The sequence below is a fragment of the Phascolarctos cinereus genome, unplaced genomic scaffold (genome assembly GCF_003287225.1).
Source record: "Phascolarctos cinereus isolate Bilbo 61053 unplaced genomic scaffold, phaCin_HiC Scaffold_2;HRSCAF=192, whole genome shotgun sequence".
Classification (NCBI taxonomy): domain Eukaryota; kingdom Metazoa; phylum Chordata; class Mammalia; order Diprotodontia; family Phascolarctidae; genus Phascolarctos; species Phascolarctos cinereus.
This window is the reverse complement of record NW_027555625.1, coordinates 144,262,354-144,282,814: the sequence shown is the minus strand read 5'-3', so window position 1 is coordinate 144,282,814 and position 20,461 is coordinate 144,262,354. Positions and strand designations below refer to the sequence as shown.

At 38.4% G+C, this 20,461-nt stretch overlaps 1 protein-coding gene and 1 pseudogene across 1 annotated transcript in view; both read right to left on the bottom strand.

Annotated features, from left to right (window-relative positions):
* KIF13B (kinesin family member 13B) overlaps positions 1-20,461 on the bottom strand; it is a 250,412-nt gene that overhangs the window by 215,429 nt on the left and 14,522 nt on the right. Inside the window, 1 exon segment of the mRNA XM_020988799.2 lies at positions 14,710-14,803. Within this exon segment, the coding sequence (XP_020844458.1) occupies positions 14,710-14,803 (94 nt within the window).
* Positions 664-1,476, bottom strand: LOC110210082 (TIP41-like protein pseudogene; annotated as a pseudogene).

Below are 20,461 nucleotides of genomic sequence, written 5' to 3'. Positions count from 1 at the left end.
TTAAAAGCCCATTTAGCACAATGACTTTTCGGAGAAAAATATAAACTTATTCTGTAAACACAAAATGTAAGATTAACTTTTGCACAAGTGACTTTTTTTGCACAGCTAAAATTGGAATGGTTTCAAAATGCATAATCTTTTATTTTCCAGGAAACCTGTGAAAGTTATAAGGAACCACTAGATTCAGTTAATTAATCTCTTCATGCTAGACAATAATTACTTGTGGTAATTACAAGCCCACTGCCTTTGACTGTTTCTTAAGACACAGAAAACCTATGAGGTCTTACTGTATGACAACTCAAAACTTCAGCTCAACTCCCAATTAATTTTAGATATGGATAGCTATGGACAGATGATAGCAACAGCAGGTGAGCAGAATCTGTCTACATCAAGCTTTCATTTTCTTTCCTGTAGGCCAGTGCTTCTTAAACTGTGGGTCTCGGAAGTCACGACCCACAGTTTAAGAAGAGCTGAAGGGGTCCCAAGCAGAAAAAGTTTAAGAAGCCCTGCTGTAGGCTACAGAAAATGGGCCGCTCATTTACTATTTTGGGCTTGTAGTTATCTACTGTGATATGACACATAATTATGTACTATTTGTTCCAAACAACTCTTTCCTAGCCCACAAAAGTCATCTGCGGTGAGAGTTCCCTGTCATAAGGTACTTCATTTAGATTCCACGCATAGACTCTCATGTGCAGCCACAAGGTTAGGTACCACTGGTTCAGGAAACTGCTGCCTCTCATATACTTCCCCCCACTGCAGGTAAGCGTCGGGATACTGTGTTAGGCTCTGCAAATATGCATTAAATCTGCTATGTCGATTTCTCACAAAGTGTATTCTCTTAACATGTAAGTCTTATCAGCCTCATAATAAAGTCTTGTGCCACCTGTCCTGATGAGCACAAATCAATTTCTAAGAAAAATCTTAATAGCAGGAAAAAGCTAGAAGGTATTACTTTAAATTTCACAAATAAACCTGAAATTCCACGATTGTGAAATTCATTCTTGGGCAACAAAACTAGTTCCAAAATTTAATTAACTGCCTCACTTTCAATTCCTCTGTGTCCATGTGATCTATCATAGGCACAACTTTAACTAAGTGAATCGGTCAAGTCCCGTTCCTTTGTAATCTGTCTTATGGCTTCAATTATATGGGTTAACAATGTATTTGGAGTGTTCACCCTTCATCCTGCTCTCTTGCTATTCTTCAGTACACACCACCCTCAACATTCTTTAGTAGTTGTTTATATGTTTTAAAGCATTAGTTGCATTGAATTTCATTCCAAAGCCAAAACCAAGCTGGATTCTTAAATACTGCCTACAAATATCATTCCATGAAGAGATAGCATGTGTAGCTAGTTCATCAACTAACTTCTCCACATCTGCTAACTTCATGATATGCATCTTGGCCACCAACAGCTGGCTTCCAGGGCCCAAAAAAAGCCCTGGAGTTGTTGTAAAAGCCACAGATCATCATGAAGATGGTGGCAGCCTGGAACTAGCACGAGAAGCCAATATAAAAGCACTTACTATCTGCAAAGCACTGGGCTGGTACTGGGCTGACACTGGGGATACAAATGAAAATAAAAACCAGCCCCTGCTTTTAAGGAGGTAACATTCTACTTGGGGATACAGCATGTAAACAAGAGTCAAGTAAATTCAAGATAATTTGAGAAGCAAGAAATGCAAACAACTAGGAGGTAAATTAGAGACCTCTAGAGCAAGACAAGTTCCAAAGTATTTGGACAGAATTTTTAGTTGATCAAAGGAGATTAACTCATTAGGTTGCATTATCTCAAGAACAAGGGTTATGAAGGACATCCTTAGAATAAGCAATGCTTGCTGAATTGAAGTCTGAAAAAATCAGTAAGAGGAACTTTAAGACAGATCTATGCAATGATTTATTATAATACAAAGGTAGGTCACACCAATTAGCAAATCAGAAAAGACATTCAGAACCTAGGATGCAAATGAGTTTCTTTATTACATTTTCAAATTAAAATATATACGAAAGTTTACTTGTTCCTTGTTCAGACCTGCAAAATACACACCTTAGCATCCATAGAGATATCAGCACATTTAGGTGTGCCAATCTTAGAGGACTGCAATATAAGAAGACATAGTCTATACCTTTAGATTAGGCCACTGCAAAAATTGTGAAGCAGATAAATATTTTCTTGGGCATTTTTTTCTCTTTTTGAGGCAACCTTTATGCAAACTAAGAATCATCTCTCCCTTTCTGTCTCCTCCCACCACTACTCTATCTGGATATACCCTAAGCAGCAGTGTTCATGATCTGTATCTTTCCCAAATTTCAAGATAAGTCATCAAAAAAGCATTTATTTAGTGTTTACTATGTTCCAAGCACTGTGCTAGGCACTTTTTACAAATATTATTTCACTGAAAGAGGTAGAGCCAAGATGACTAAAAAAAGGCAAGGATTCACTTGAGCTCTCTCCAATCACCTTTAAATAATGCCCTAAAACAAAATCAGGAGCAGCAGAACCCACAAAAGGATGGGATGAAATAATTTTCCAGCAAAAGTAACAACTTAGAAGGTTGGCAGGAAAGGTCTGTCGCACCCGGGTGAGAATGGCCAACAGTCCAGTGCAGGTCGTGCCCTCACAGACCGGGTCACAGCAAACCAGAAACAGGCCTTGGAAGTCACTGAATCAGCAGCAGTAGCCACAGCTTCCAGAGCTCTCAGCCCACAGACAGTAAAGCAGGCAAACAACTGGTCAGAAGGCGATAACAGGGGTCTCTTCGCTGGCACCAGGGATGGGACTCTGTTGCTCTGCCTATACTCGGATCTGAATCACAGTTCTGGGTGGCAGTCCCAGGGCAAGGAGGAGCACTAGCACACCCCAGCTTGCAGCTGCAGTGGAGCAGGGACCCTTGTCACAGTTCCAGGGCAAAAAAGAGTGCTTACGGTCACTCACAGGCCAGAGCACAGGCCACAGATCATACCATCTTAGAGGAAATGAAAATTTACAGGTCCCTAGAATTATCTCTGAAAACAGCTGCACAAAACCTCTGAAGCTTGGGACAGTGTGCCCTCCACCCTGGAAGCAGAGCCCCACTTACAGCAAAAAGTTAAAAGTCAAGAAATAGACTGGAAAAATGAACAAACAACAGAAAAAAAAATTTGACCTAGAAAGTTACTATGGTGACAAACGCACACTCAAAAGACAACAAAGTCAAAACTGTTACAACATCCAAAACCTCCAAGAAAAATACGAATTGGTCTCAGGCCACGGAAGAGCTCAAAAAGGATTTTGAAAATCAAGTAAGAGAGGCAGAGGAAAAATTGGCAAGAGAAATGAGAGTGATGCGAGAAAATCATGGAAAAAGAGCCAACAGCTTGGTGAAGGAGGCACGAAAAAGACTAGGGTTGATGGTAAAAAGGGTACAAATATCACTTCATTTAATCCTCACAAAAACCCTGTGAGGTGGGTGTAAGTATTATGATCCCCATTTTACAGTTGAGGAAACTGAGGTAAACAGACTTGCCTTAAGTGACTTTCCCAGGGTGATACAGCTAGTAAGTGCTATGGGCTGGATTTTAACTCAGGTTTTCCAGATTCAGGGTCCAGTGCTCTATCCGTCCTACTTGTGCTGTACTCCTGTACGCTGTTCTCCAATTAATCTGAGGAACTAATAATTCCTATTGATGAGTCAGTAAATGCTATAATTTTCCCCTCTCCTCATTTAGCAGATTTATATATTAATAAAACTTTCTAGAGACAGTATCCTACCTCAGATTAGTTATGAGAATGTAAGAATATATTTCAGAGTCAGATGAGGCAGTCAGGATCAATAAAATAACACCCGATAGGCTGACGCCAACCATTCTCAAAAAAAACCATTCAGGAACACATAGAGCTGGCCTTGACTCTAATACACTTTTAAAATGTCAGAGAATCTAGGTCAAAGAGGATTACTGTTAATTTGATCATATGAGAAAGCTTTTAATTTTTACCAGCTATGCCTAGTCAGTATGAGGGAATATAAGTTCGTTACAAATGAGCTTTTAAAAAAGATTTTTTTAAAGCTAGATTAAGATACAAATATTCCTATTAAATTCTATTTCTTGCTTAAACTCATATGTAATTTTAATTTAACACATGTTAAGGGGAAATCCTGTGATATAGTGGAAAGAGCGCTGGACTTACAGTCAGAAGACCTGGATTTAAATTCTAGCTCTGCCATTGACTTTCTATATAATCTTAGAGAAGTCACAACCTGAGAGCTCTGGTTTCCTCACTTGTAAAATGGGTATAATAGTATTGGAACTACCTACCTTACCACAGGGTTGTTGAGGGAAAGCCTTTGGTAAACTTCCTAGTTCTCTATTCAACTCTGTGAAAGCTTAATAAAACACCCAACATAATAACTCCAAGATACCAATCTCAGCCTCCTCCGTTTCAGACTCTCAATACTCCAGTTAACAGATAACCAAGGATCCCTACACACGCCCCTGGCAGGGGCCTGCTGCCTCTCAGCCATTGTATTGAACTAGATGAACTTGATTTCTAGTTGTGGACCCTATAACTTTGTTCAGGTTGTCCTCCATGGCTGGAATGTCTTCTCCCCATCCTCATCTAATGAAATGCTTCCCTTCCTTCAAGATCCAATTCAAGTCATACATCAACCATGATTTCCCTCTTAGGCCAACTTCCCAAAGAGCTTCTTTCCTACTAAAGTAGAAACTCCATGAAGGGACGGACTATGATTATTTATCTTTGTATCTATCTGTGCACAGAAATGTTTAACAAAATAAATAAAAATACAACATAGATAATGTTGATTTGTAGTTTTCTAAGCCAATATGTAGCTGCAGGGATCTGTCTGATACCACTGATAAAATCCAACTGCTTCATCTTCTAGATGAGAAAACAGGCACAGAAAAAAGTGAAATGCTTTGCCCAAAGGCAAACTGAGCAGTAAGAATGAGAGCTGAGCCTACATCCTCAGCTTCTAAATCCTTCCTCTTTCCTCCACATCACACAGAGAACAAGAATGATGACAAACTACAAGCAGTATAACAAAGGAACAGTCTGGTGGCCCAAATTAAGCAACTTCATTAACAGGTGCTCCCTTTTTGGGGGCAGCTGCATGGAAGATGATGCATGGAATATTTCTGAACAGGCAGGATTTTCAGGTTAGTAGACTTCCTGATTTCATCCTTTCTTTTTTTTTTTTAAACTGCTCATTTTCCCCAGGCATAGGGACCTGCTGAACGACTGGATTGACTTGAATACTTCCTTATGTATCCTCCCACATTATGATTAGAAAAATCAAAACAAATATTTTACCCATATAATTCACCTTATCCTTTGCCTTCTGCTTTAAAAAAGTAACCAGGGCATATCTCAGGGCATCATGTACTTTGTCAATGCCATGGCAGTCAGGGTACTGAAAAACAAACAGATATTTGCCTCCTTTATAAGGTACAAGGAAGCTGGTTTTTTTATTTGCTCATCTACCTCAACCTCTGTTTTATCTGCTTCTTCACCTCCCTCCTACAATTTCTACAAGCTACAGGACTGTCACTTCCCAAATGGGCCTTCAACCTATGTGGAGACACAAGCAATGAAATGGGGCTATGCCCTCTTCTCCCAGCTCAGAAGTTCAGCAACTTGGAATCTAAAACTTGCATTCCTCCCTTATACTTTTTCCCCATTTTGGGATAAAAATATTTAACAAAAGAGCTAGGAAAAGGGAGTAGGAAAGAGATATAGGTTATAAAAATAAATACCCCACTTGTTCTCATTAACAAGTCTGACCAAAAAACAGTTATTCAACTATACAATCATTTTTCTCCACTTAACTTACATTATTTGTATTACAAATACAAAAACATATTTGAAACAAGATGTTCCTTCTATAGTTGCTGAAGCAAAACTGGCCAATAACATACAGTAAAATATAAAAAAGAAATACTTTCATGATAGCATTGACTTGTTTTATTGAAAAGGATCCTCAAACAATATTATTTTTTAAGCATCCTCAATTGTATCAAAATACTGTCTCAGTTTCAGAGTTACTATTAATTAGGGTTAGTCCCAGGAAACACTAGGAAATAAATGCGTTTATCTTCTATGAATGCCATCCTTCTCTTTTAGTATACTGAAAAAGCAACAGTGAGTGTGATGAATAAGAGTCATATTGAGCTTTGTTCATGTCTTGGGGTCTCGGTTTCTTCATTTGTAAAATGAAGGTGGATGGACTCCCAACACTAACATTCTGTGATTTTTAACACCTCCTGGTGTTAAGATTTCTAGTGGCTGACTCCTTGGTATTCTACTCTCAGGTCTGCCATTAACTCAGCAGATGCTAATCATCCCTCTGAGATTGGAAAGTCTTAGAGGGAAGAAGCCTCATTCCTCCCTTATTCTAATTCACAGTCTAGCTCAGAACTCTAAAGATCTGAAAGGTCCAAGGGATGCAAATATGATTAGAATAAATAATTTACAGAAGCTATGGTCTTCCAGCGAGGCTAGGCCAGGGACTTTTGGTCCACATGGGGGCCCATGGGAGTCCATGGAAGCTGATCTTAAGACTCCAAGTACTTTCCTTGTAACAGATCCTTCCTTATAAGGATAGTGGGGTGGAATGGCCAAAGTGGGCTGACTGTATATACCTGAATGAGCTCCAGTGAAAAGACTGGATAGTTTCCCAGAATATAAAGGATTGCTGAGGGCCAGCAATTGCAACAACTTGCTGTACGCTATTAATTACAGAATTTTAGAATGGAAGCATTTAGAGTCCAACTCATATCCAAAAAGGAATCCCTATTATACCAGGTGGTTATCTAGCCTTTGTCACTCTACCTGCTGAAGGAGCCCACTCCTCTTTGAGATGACTCTTAGCATTCCTAAAGTTTTTTCTGCTATCCAGCTTCAATTTTCTTCTTTGCAACTCTACTCCCTACCTCCACTGCTTCTGGTTCTGACCTCTGGGGCCACACAGACCAAATCTAACATGACCCACCTGACTGCCTTCCACATACCTGAATACAGCTACCATTTTTTCTAACATAGCATTCTCTTTTCCAAACTCAGCGTTCCCAGTTCTTTCAACTTATCCTCATATAACATGGACTCAAGAGTACAAAGGAAATTTTTTTCCCACTCAAAGCCTGCATCTCTTTCATAGTATTAGAAACTCCAAACAATGCACACTGGCACCTGTTTGGCAAGTTACAGTTTTACAAAGTTGCCTAGGGCAAACAAGGGGTTAAGAAATTTACCCACAGTCACATAGACAATGTCAGATGAGGTACTTGAACCCAGTTCTTCCTGACTCCAAGGTTAGCACTCAACCCACTGTCTCATGTTGCTTCTAGCATCACCTTCTTAGTCCTGTAAACTATGTTTTTTTGGATGCAGCCAAGACTAAAGTAGTTTTTCTGGCTGACATATCACAATGCAAGACTCGTACTGAGCTTGTGATCTATTAACACCCCCCCCACCATGTCTTTTTCTGACAAACTGCTGGGGGTTAGACATTTTCACTGATCCCCATGACCTCTCAAACTTCTCCAAAAGAGAAATTATGCACCAAAGATAAAGCAATTTCAGCTGTCTCCATGTTCTAAGAGGGCATCCAGAATACAAAAGAAGGTAAAAAACCACAATAACAACAACAAAGCAAAAACCCATGAACCTGATGCTTACTGACCCTGAGCTCACTAAGTACCACTCCACCAAAAACCGCACCTTTCCAGGCAACAATGAGGTGTAGTTATTGCTTATATTTTTCATATACACAAGTATTTTTCCAAACAAAACCAATCATAGGCTAAGTAAAATAAACAGCAAAAAAGCAAGCCCACTAAACAATTAAGCAAAATAAAGTTCTTGCAAATGATCTTCCATACAACTCCATCCTTGTATTACCTATCAATTGACTAAAAAAAACCAGACAGTGAGAATTAACTTGAACAAACAACATCAAAGTCGCCTCCTAAATTTATCATTAGTTTTGCTACTATTTGAATACATGTTTCTTAACGGCAGGTGCCATCTCACTTTTGTTCTTATATTTCCAGACCCAGCACAGTCACTGACATACTGTCAATATTTATTAAATGCTTCTTAATTATTTGATGTTATCTTGCCTTTTGCATGGTTAAAGTCAGTGAGTCTCCAGCTGGTTTTTCAGTTGGTTTGGTTTGCCTTTCTTTATACCTCTGTGTCTGTCCTCAGCGCTATTATCTAACGTCCACAAGGATACAAGTGCTAGATGACTGACACCCTTAATCATCCTTTTCCCTGTGGTCGTACATAATGCTTAGTGCTGTACTTCCGAGACTACCCTCAATGTATCCTGTATATCTCGTTTGCACATAGTGTGTGTGTGTGTGTGTGTGTGTATTAAAAAAAAAAACTGAATTCACACACACACTCTCTTCTCCTAGTCCATGAGTATTTCTCACTGGATTTAGCTTACACCAACCCTATCACTACAAATGTTTGCTTACTGTCTCTTCCATTCAATTGTGAGGCCTAGAGAGCAGGAACCGTTGTTGTTTTTGCAGGGGTCCTGACTTTTCTTTGTATCCCTAGAGTTTAGCATAGTGCCCCGCCCGAAGTAGGCACTTAATGTTTCCTGACTTGTTTTACTTCTCTTTCTAAGGTTAGATAATTTAGCTATTTTCTATTTTGTCTAATCTACTTTATGTTTCAGTACTTATTAATCCAATTCACTAAACTTTTCTGCTTTGCTGTCATGTAATTATAAATCTTTATAAATTTATTTCTATTCCATTTGTTGTGATTTCCCTTTCTCATTTGTTATTGTTGCTGTTGTCATTTTTGTAATTTGGCTTATTTCTCTTTTAAAAAATAAAAACTGGCTAATAGTGTCTCAGTTTGATGGTCTTTTTAAAAATAAGCTGTTTTATTATAAGGGAATTATTTTTTTATTCCTCATTTTATTTATATATTATTTATATATATTTATTCATATATTATGTTTGTATATTATATATTTATTTGTATTTGTTTATATATATTTATTGTTATTCTGTTTATTAATTTTCAAGTTTCTTTGGTTTATTAACTTATTTTTTTCTCCTTATGTTCAGCTCTCTTTATGTTCTCTTTTTTTTCTTTGTTAATCTACTTATTTAGCGATGTGTTTGCTGTCTATATTGGCTATAGCTAAATATACCATAGATTTTGTTATATTGCATTGATACTATTTATACTTTAATATAATTTAGCACCTTTATGATGTTCTTTATTTAATGCGCTCATTATTTAACAAATCTTTTTGATCTCTATGTAAGTTTGTATTAACCACTATTTTTGTTGCATTCTTATCTATATGTTTTTGAAGTATTTAAGATTTCTGGCTTCATACCCTTGAGCATGATCAATTTTTGTATAGGTTTCACAATTGTTTGACACATAAACTTTTTGATATTTTCATTCAGATTTCTCAATATCAAGTCTAGTTTTTTCAGCATTCTATTCCAAGTTAACTTCCTTTTTGTTTATTTATTACACTTGCCCAGTTCTGAGAGAGGGAAATTAAAGTCTCCTACTATTAATACCTAATGATTTTCCATTTATTTGTGTTTCAATGAACTATTACCAATTAATTTTCTTTCCAGTACTTAGTACAGTATCCTGGCAAATAGTAAGCATTTAATAAACGAGATTGACTTAATAAGTGCTAGCTGACTGACTTTCATATAGTTGGTTGCCATGCTATTTGCAGCAAATATACTTAAGACTGATATTGTTTTCCTCACTACACTACACTGAAAAGTATAAAAAAGAGCGAGAGAGAGGAAGAACTAGCTTTGAAATCCCAAAACATGGAACTGAATCCTGATTATATCACTTACTACTTCTAATCTTAGCTTTTCTGGGCCTCAACTTTCTGATCTGCAAAATGAGGGTTTATAACATATGACTGTTAATAATGGCTCTTCTAATTCTTAATCTATGTTCTTTTCACCATGTTTCTTTCTTTAATGTTCTGTAATTCTGCTTCCACTTTGTCTTCAAACCATTGCTACTGCTCCTGATTTTTTTGGGGGGGGGCGGAGCACGGGAAGGTCAGCAAAGGCATATCAAGCCTCTCATTTACAATCTGTAAGTGCTCCAATAATTTAGGTTTATTTCCCAGAGGCAATATATTTTTCAATCTTTTTTTAAAACAGCAATTCTGGGGAACTTTTTGTTTGTTTTAATAATAAATTCATTTGTATCAATAATATCTTCGAGTTGTATCATTTTGCAATTCTGTTTTGTTAATTATCTGACCATCTCTGCCATTTTTCTTTAATCAGGACCATTCTATTCTCCATACTGCTTTGTTAAAACTCTCCAAAGAATTTTCCGGACAGTTGTCTCTTATTTTCTCTTCCTTTACTGGTCTGAACTTCATCTTCCTCGGATACCAAATCCTTTCTCTTGCTGAACTTATTAGTCCCTCTGGAGAGACTTGTAATAGATCTGTTTTACCTTTGGAAATTTTTTTCCCCTTCTAATGTCTTCCCTTTAAGTTTTCTTGTTTGTTTTTGCTTTTTGGTGAGGCAGTTGGGTTTAAGTGACTTGCCCAGGGTCACACAGCCAGTAAGTGTCAAGTGTCTGAGGGTGCATTTGAACTCAGGTCCTCCTGACTCCAAGACTGAAGGTCTATCCACTGTTCCACCTAGTAGCCTCTTAAGTTTTCTTTAACACCAAAATATTTATTCAAGGGTTGGAGACTCTTTCTTTTTTGCTTACTCATTTCTTTACTCTTTTTCTTTTTTTAGTGAGGCAATTTTCCTTATTAGGGCTTTAGTTTATTTGTCCATTCCTTTTACTTGGGTGCATCTGTTATTTGAAGTGATGGAGTACAGCTTGGTTAAAGCACATTCACTCATCCATCATGCCCATCCTTTTACTGGGTATTACTTATATATGTGCCACAATCTCATACTAGACCAGTGATAACAAACTCAATTAGAAACAGATTCCTGGGCAGAGCCAAGACGACAGAGTAAAGGCTGGGCCTCACCTGAGCTCTCCCCCAAAACTCCAACAAGTACCTTTAAAAATGCCTCTAAACAAATTCTGAAGCAGCAGAACCCACAAAAAGATGGAGTGAAACAAATTTCCAGCCCAAGACAACTTTGAAGGTCAGCAAGAAAGGTCTATTGCACCAGGGTGAGATACAAGCACAGTCTAGTGCATGCCACAGTAAACCAGGCCTCAGCAAACCCAGAGCAGGCCTTGGGGCAACTGAATCACTGGCAGCAGCAGCAGTTTCCAGAGCTCTCAACCCACAGACACCAAAGAGAACTTGGAAGGTCAGCAGGAAAAGTCTGAAACACTTAGGTAAGAGTGGAGCTCAGTCCAGCACAGGTCACAGCACAGCCCCAGCCCCAGCCAACCTGGAGCAGGTCTTTGTATTGCCTCAATCAGCAACTGCTGCTTCCGGATAAAAGGGAGAATAAATATGTTCATCTTCTGAGAAGAGTATCAACATTCACTGCAAATAAAGGCTAAATAAAAGCTTTCAATTTACTTATTTACAATGTGCACTTTGCTATCCTCATGTCATATTAAACAATGATAAGGCAGGGGTAAGTTGAAAATGTTCCTATGGTACTAGACAAAAAGCTTCAATGTAACCGTTTTCAAGATTCATGAGAAAATCATAAAAGGTTCATTTGGCACTTAGTCAAAGAATTTGGAAGTTAGCAGAAATCTTAGAGGTCACCAAGTCAAACTTATTGCTGGCTGACAAACTCCTAAGTGCAGCCTGGACCAGATTAAAATATAATTGGGAAATTATTAACAACACAGATAAAAATGCAATCCAATGTAAGGTAATATGAATTTGAGGTTTTCTTAGTCAACATGTGGTCTCCAAGGACCCATTTCTCTTTGAGTCTGACAGCACTGATCTAGGGCAACCTCCTGCATTTTACAAGCATTGTCATTTATACACCTCACAAGTATTCAATCACCGAACAGAAGAGACTTAAGAGTGATGGAAAGATCAGTTTCTGACAAGGGAACCCATTACATTTTTTGGATACCTTAGTCCCAACAAAGTACTTTCATATTTTTAACTGAAGTCTGTCACCTTGCAACTCCCAAGCACACTGGCTCTGGAACAGCTTATTGTTGTGGTTCAGTCATTTCAGTTGTATCCAACTCTTCATGATCCTTTTTGGGGGTTTTCTTGCAAAGATACTAGAGAAGACCTTCCCTGGGTCATTTCTGCAGATGAGGAAACTGAGGCAAACAGAGTTAAGTGACTCGCCATGGGTCACAAAATTAGTAAGGGTTTGAGGCCACTTTTGAACTCAAGTGTTCCCAAGTCCAGGCCAGGCCATGTAGCTTGCCCAGAATAACATAATGGTTATCTAGAATACCAGAAAACCAGTCTGTTCCCTTTTCTAGATAACATTCTTCTAGCTATGAAGACAATAATCATATCTCTTTTAATCTTCTCATCTCCAGACCAAACACTCTCTAACTCTGAAGGAGGCCACCTATCAAATCAAATATAACAGTAATCGAATTTTTCAGCTGAAAAACTCTAAAAATTATTCTAAGAATGATTAATGTTACCAAAAGTAACTATTTCCAAGCATAACTAAGGACTACATGGCTAATCTAGGCCCCAAACCTAAGATTCATCTTTGATAAGCCAGTTAACAGCAAAGTTCTATTAATTTTTCCTATTAATTCCTTAAAGTTTTCAAATCAAATCAACCAATATTCACTGAATACTCATTACGTACCAGCCACTGAGGCAGTCCCTTCTTTTCCATTCCCTCAGCTTTAGTCCAAACCCTCAAAAGCCACCTTGACAAAACTATGGTAATAGCTTGTCAACTGGACTCCCAAGTCAATCTGTCTTATACATTGCAACTAGAACAGAAAAATCTTCAGTTCAATTTGGCCAACATTTAAGTGCCCACTACTCTGTGCACAGAAGGGGAGATACAAAGTTAGATAAGTTGCTGTATGTGTTCTCCTATAGCTTAAATTATCACTATCAAACTCTGAATGCATATTGCAGCATATCTTTTTCACTTTACTTTTCTTGCCCTTTTTTTGGCAACATGGCTCATATGTAAATCTTTTTCATGACTTCACATATGGTAGTACATTGCTAGCCTTCTCAATGGGTGGCGAGGGGCCAGAGGGAAGGAGAGAATTTGGAACTCAAAATAAAAACACAAATGTTAAGAAATAAAAACAAAAAAATTTATAATTACTACCATCATTGAGCAATTCACAATTCACATTTACATAATTCTGTAATGAGGTCTGCTTAATATTTTTATCTATATATCTATATCTAGCTATCTAGATGGATAGATAGATATAAATAAAATCTTGTTTGATCAAGGATTTGCCTTGTTTATAAAATCTTCAATGGCTCCCTTGCAAAAGGCAGCTTAGATTCCTTTAAAGGACATTCCAAGGTGCTATACAATTTGGCCCCAACCTACCAATACAACCTTATCTCTTGCTATTACTAACACAAAGTTGCTTATCTCTAACACAAACCAATCTAGTCATGTCTATCTCAAGATTTTCCAAGTACAGCTCACTTTCTGGGCATTTCCCCCACCACTCACTCACTACCTTTGGTTGTGGCTGTTCTTTCCACAAATAAATCAACACAAATTTAACTATGTTCTCAGCCCTGGGGGGGGGGGGGTCCTGTTTGTGGGATGTAATATAAGAAATGTAATGAATGGTTCCTACTCTAGACAAGCTTGCAATCCACTGGAGACACAAGACACAAATAACGGCTAACAATGTAAGCGCACACAAGGGCTAAGCTGTATTCTACAGACTGAGGTGCTGCAGGAGTTTAAAGGAAGGAAAGAACAGGCCCAGAAGGCCTCAAGGAGGAAGGGGACTTGTGCTGGGCTTTGAAGGATGAGTAGACACCAGACAAGCAAAGAGGTGGGTATATTCCAAGTGAGAGGAACAAGATGAATGTTTTCAACATTGCTGCCCCTTCAAACATTGGGCTGACCTTTAGGACTTCTCCTAAATCTAGCCTTTTTCACAAAGCCTCCCTCCCAGCTACTCCAGCTTCATGGTTCACTCCCTTTTTTCTGAACTCCTACTGCCCTTTACTCTCTGTACCGCTCCTTTTGGCACTCAAACACACACTCCTTATTTTACCTTTTAACTGTTTCATGAGTTGGCCTTATCTCTCCCAGAAGATTATTAGCTTCCTCTAGGACAGCAGTGGTAAACATGGTTTGCCTGAGTGCAGCCTGAAACATTAAAATGCAATTGGGAGGCCTCATTTCTATTTGAGTTTCACGCCACTGCTCTAGAACAAGGAAGTTTTAGTCAGTCATATTTCAGCCCTGTCTGATTCTTCGTGACCTCATTTGGGATTTTCTTGACAAAAGTATGGCAGTGTTTTGCCATTTCCTTCTCCAGCTTATTTGACAGATGAGGGGCAAACAGGGTCACACAACTAGTAAGTGTCTGAGGCCAGGTTTGAACTCAGGACTGGCACACTACCAACTGCACCACCTCCATTTACTAATTTTGCTACCAATACATGATTTAGCATATCATCATATTGTCTATTAGCATAATATCACTGCTCCAGAGAGCATTCAACAATACCTTCTCGTTAAATTAAGTTATCACAGGTGACGTCAAATCTCAAACCAAACCTAAAAATGGAATTATTCTGATTTTATTTCTTATCTTACCTGACATCTCCTTTAGAAAGATTAGTATTTGCAGGGTAAAGAATAACTTTATTTGCATCAACATCCACCACACATTTGGTATGCAGGTCAAATTCTGTAGAGGAAAAAAATATGAAAAACATGTTTATTTTAAGCAATTATTGTTGCTGAGTCATTTTTTAGTTGTATCAGACTCTTCATGACCCCATTTGGGTTTTCTTGGCAAAGATATTGGACTGGTTTGCCTTTACCTTCTCCAGTTCATTTTACAGATGAGAAAACTGAGGTAAACAGGGTTAAGTGACTTGCCCAGGGTTACACAAACAGTAAGTAGCTGAAGTCAGATTTGAAATCCTGACTTCAGGCCCAGTGTCCTCATACTAAATAGCTTTAACAACTTCAAGTTCCTACAAAGGTTTCTTGAAATATCTGTTATCTACATCAAATCTATCATACTGAAAAACAAATCCAGAACGGAAAAGGAATCTTTCAAATAGAAGAAAATAAAACTAACTTTAAAACCATCCTACAGAGGATGACTAGCAGGCCATGTCTTAATCTGTATGGGCATTAGTACTATTGTATTAAGATTCAAAGAGTTAATTTTTATCTTTCTTTCTTAGTAATACCCTATTAATAGGGTCCTTTTAAAAAAAAGGTGCCTTTTGTTTTTACTTCACATTAATTTCCCATACATCCCAAGTCGCACCATCCAGAAAGCATAGATTTTTTTTCTAATTCACTTGATGTATGTATAGCCCCTTCCTTTACTCCTGCCAAAGGCAATCCCTAGACGTGCACCTTTGATCCCATACCCTGTCTTCCTCAGCATTTCAACCATTCTCTCCCTCTAATCTTTAGTCTTTCAATATCTACTAGTTCCTTCTTGCCACCTACAAATGCACCGAAGTCTTCTCATTCTTAAAAAAAAAAACTTCATCATATATTACCATGCCTGCATTCAATTAATAGCTTCCCTTCTCTTCTCACCTAAAATTTTTTACCCTCAAAAAAGATGTCTACATTTGGGCATCCCCACTTCATCTCCATTCTTTTGTAAACTCTCTGCAATCTGGTATTCAGCCCCATCATCCAAATGAAAATGTACTCTCAAAAGACACCAATGTTCTCTCAATTCCCAAACCTAAGGGACCTCCCCCCAATTCTCATTCTTCTCAATCTCTCAACAGTATCTGAAACTACTGAACACCCTCTCTCACTTCCTGAATGAATACTCTCTATTCCATGGGTTTTTATGACACTATTCTACTCTCTCAGTTCATCTCCTGTACGCCTGACCTCTCTTAAATATCCTTTGCTGGACTTTTAACCACATCACATCCACTAATTGTGGTTTATCTCTAAGGCTGTGTTCTGGGTTCTTCTTTTCTCAGTCTATCTCATGTAGTGATCTCTTAAACTCATTGTGTTTTAAGATGTCTACTGGACAACCAGTTTAAGATGTCTGAAAGGCATCCAGAGATACAGGACTAGACATCAGCAGAGTTTAGATCAGAATAAGCAAAACTGAGAATCAACAGCATAGAGATGATTTAAAGCCACAGGAGCTGAAAAGATCATCAAGCAATGTAGTAGTATATGGAGAGAAGAGTAACTAGGACAGAGACCTGTGGAACACATGGTTAGAGGGCAAAGATATTGGACTGGTTTGCCTTTACCTTCTCCAGTTCATTTTACAGATGAGAAAACTGAGGTAAACAGGGTTAAGTGACTTGCCCAGGGTTACACAAACAGTAAGTAGCTGAAGCCAGATTTGAAATCAGGAAGACAAGTCTTCCTGACTTCAGGCCCAGTGTTCTCATACTAAACCTGGATGAGGATCCAGCAAAGAAGATTGAGCAGTGGTCAATTGGGTAATAGGAGAACCAGGAGAAAGTGGTATCCTAAAAATTTAGAAACAAGGGGCAGCTAGGTGGCACAGTGGATAGAGCATCAGCCCTGAAGTCAGGAGGACCTGAGTTCAAATCCAGCCTCAGACCAAACATTTGACATTTACTAGCTGTGACCCTGGGCAAGTCACCTAACCCCAATTGCCCCAAAAAAACAAAACAAAACCAAAAAACTCAGAAACAAGAGAGTATCAAGAAGAGGGTGATAAACAGTGTCATAGATTGCAGAGACGCGAAAAAAAAATGAGGATTGAGGAGAAAGCCATTGGATTTTGGGATTTGGCAATTAAAAGATCACTGGAAAAAAAAAAGATCACTGGTAACCTTGTAGAAGGGCAGCTACATGACACAGAGGACAGAGTGCCAGGTCTGAAGTCAGGAAGCCTCATCTTCCTGAGTTCAAATCTGGCCTCTGATACTTACAAGCTATGTGACCCTGGGCAAGTCACTTAACCCTGTTTGCCTCAGTTTCCTCATCTCTCAAATAAGCTGGAGAAGGAAATACAAAACACCCCCATATCTTTGCCAAGAAAACCCCAAGTGGAGTCACAAAGAGGCTGACATGACTGAAATGACTAAACAAAAAAACTTCAGAAAGGGCAGTTTTGGTGGAATGAGGTAAGAAGCTGGACTGCAAGGAGTTAAGAAGAGCTGTCTCTTATAGACAACCTTCCCAAGGAGTTTAGCCACAAGGGGCAGAAGAGATATAGGATCATAGAATAGGATATAGGAATAGGATCATAGGATCATAGGATCATGGAGGAATCAAATGAGGATTTTTTTGAGGACGGGAGAGCCATGGACTTGTCTGTAAACAGTAAGGGAGAAGCCAGCAGACAGAGAGAGAGACTGAGGATAAGCGACTGAGTCACAGCAAATAATCCAGAAAGCCAATAATACCTGTACATAACCCAGAGCTGACTGTAATTATATTAGTGACTGCGGATTACTCATTGCGATTCAAAACCACATGCTAAATATCTAGGAACTCAGTTACTTGAAAAGGATAAATCTGAACAAAGGAGCTTGTGTATATACTTAAGTACTGTGTATCCTGATTTATATAAAGAGATCCACTCCTGAGAGATTATGAATAAATTAAATTTTGGTAAACTAAACCCTATATTCCTGTATTACACACCAGAACTTTTTGAAAGAAACTCTGGTTCAGCCCCTCACTCACAGTCCCTAATGGATCTCCCAGCATCTAGCCTCCATCCTTACCAATCCATTTTCCACACAGCTAGCTGCCAAACTGACTACTTAAGCATGTATCTGACCCTGTCACTTCTCTGCTCAGAAAGCCTTGTTATTCCCTCTAGAAGAATACATGACTTCTCAGTTTGGGCATTTAAAACCTTTCACAATCTAGTTCCAAACTGTCTTTCCAGGCTGATTACACAGTCCTCCCCTAATGCATTATAAGTTCTAGTTACCTGCTACTTATTCCTTGTATACAACATTCTATATGTCCATTCACCATTCTGCTCCTAATGCCCTCCTTACCTTCACTGCTTGGAGCTACTCACTCACTTTGAGACTCAGCTCAAAAGCCATCTTCTACAAATCTTTCTTGATTTCTCCCAATTATTAGTACCCATTACCCAGAAACTACTTTGCATTTATTTTGTATATATTTGGAATTTATTTATCAGTGTATATACTGTATCCCTCTCCTCTCTTTCCCATTTAATCTCCATGAGGGCAGAGCCTTATCACCCCTATCACAGTACCTAAATCATAGTAAGCACATAATAAATACTTGTTTAATTGAATTGAACCCTCATAAAAAATCCTTTTATAATTTAAATAATTATCTAATAATTTGCTTCCTAAATTTCAGAACTATATAATAAAGTCAGTCTTTGAAACACTGATACCCAACTTAAAAACATCTCTTATACACAAAATGTCACTACAGGAGGTCCCTCTTGTCACCACTACTCTATCATGAGAAAGATTCCCATCCTAAGTCCAAATGACGGACTGTGGGTGAGGGGCCAAACTAGGGTTCCTTTCAAAAAGGATTACTGTGTAATATGTCAATGGGAAATAGCCTAATAGAAGAGGTATTAATTTTTCACTTACTTGAATTAAATCAGAAGACAGTAGAGAAGTATGTCAACAGGAAATAGCCTAATAGAAGAGGTATTAATTTTTCACTTACTTGAATTAAATCAGAAGAGAGTGGAAAAGGGCAGAAAATAATCTCTCCAGGTTTGGGTAGCTGGGAATGGAGATGCCATTAAAGACTGCCCTCCATTGCTAGGGTGCTATGGACAGGAACAGGGCTCCCCTGGCAGTGAGGAAAAGTCAGAAAGAATGCTTTTACAGAGGCTGGGGGAGATGTGTTCTTAGCTTCTGCAAAGTCACAGTTGGAACTTGGAATGTCTTCCAATAGAAGAGAGAAAAGTACTAAACAGTTAGCTAACATCATTGATTAAATCTGGGAATGGATCTGGGAACCTAACTGCCATTTATAACACTGTTTCTTTGGATACAATTCAAGTTCCAGAGAACCATCTCACAAATGTACTTTTGGAACACAACCTATTATAAATTGGGAACCAACTAAATGAATGAAGAGAGCACAGCTGAGCGCTCCTCAGGGTCAAATCATTTTTTGGATTAGCTGTTAGATTGTGTTTGTATCTTCTATGTTATCTCAGGTCAGAAAGTCAAACAAAACAGCTAATCCTTTTTTGTTTAGGGATGTTAAAAAAAAAGCTGAAAGTTTCCTATCTAGGACTTCTAAGTGTGTGGATAGAACAGATGACATCAGTAAAGCATGCCCAAGCAAAAAACAACAGAATGAGATCACAGATTTTTAACCTGCCAGGACCTTAGAGAACATCTAAAGTTCGATCAACCTTCTTTTACAAATGAGGAAACTAAGGCTAAAAGAGGTTAAGTTACTTGGCTCAAATCAAACCAGTGGTAAGTGGCAAACCTGGGATTTGAACATGTGTCCTCTCACTCCAACGACATGTTTCATGGTACTATGGTGCCTCCAAAAGGTTGCTGGATTTGGCATCAGAGAACCTGGGTTCAAACGCTGGTGGATGTTGCTTCCTGCTGCCCTATCAGCTAACCTAGCTAGCTTACACTTGCCTCATCTGTAAAATGAGGGAAATTAGTCTAAATGTCATCTATGGTCCTTCCTGCTTTAGATCTATGATTCCATGAACAAGTTTGGAATATTCTGTTCAGTTCTAAGCAATGCGTTTTCAGAATGTGTTTATGTACATGTCTCCCCCAAGGGAATATAAGCTCCTTGGGCAAAAAGACTGTTTCATTTTGTTTTTGTGTTTCTAACACAGTACCTGGCACATAGTAGGGACTTAATAAATACTCGATGACCCACTGGGGAAGGATATTGATGAGCTGAAGCAGATCAGTGATAACTAATAGGAATGGTGAAGGGATTAGAGAGCACACTGAAAAGTTAAGCATAGAAAAAGAAAAGCTGGGGGTGGAGAGAACATGATGTCTTTAAGTATCTGAAGGACTGTCACATTGAAAAAGGATTAGATTTGTTCTGCTAGGTCCCAGAAAGCAGAAGTAGGAACAATAGGTGGAAATTGCAGGAAGGCAGATTAGCTCCGTGAAGAAAAGCTTCCTACAAATTAAAGCCTGCCACAGGAGGTAGTAGGTTCGCTAAACATCTTCTAGTAATAGTTACCTGTCCAACTGCAAATGCTATTATGCCCAATTGTCAGAGATGTTCCAGATATTATTAAACGAGATGCACCCCTAAGATCCTTTCTAACTATAAGATTCTAAGGTTCTCAGAGCTAGGACCATAAAATATTTTTATTAGCTGTCCGAATGAAATTAAGTCACTGACAAAATGCCAAATAGGA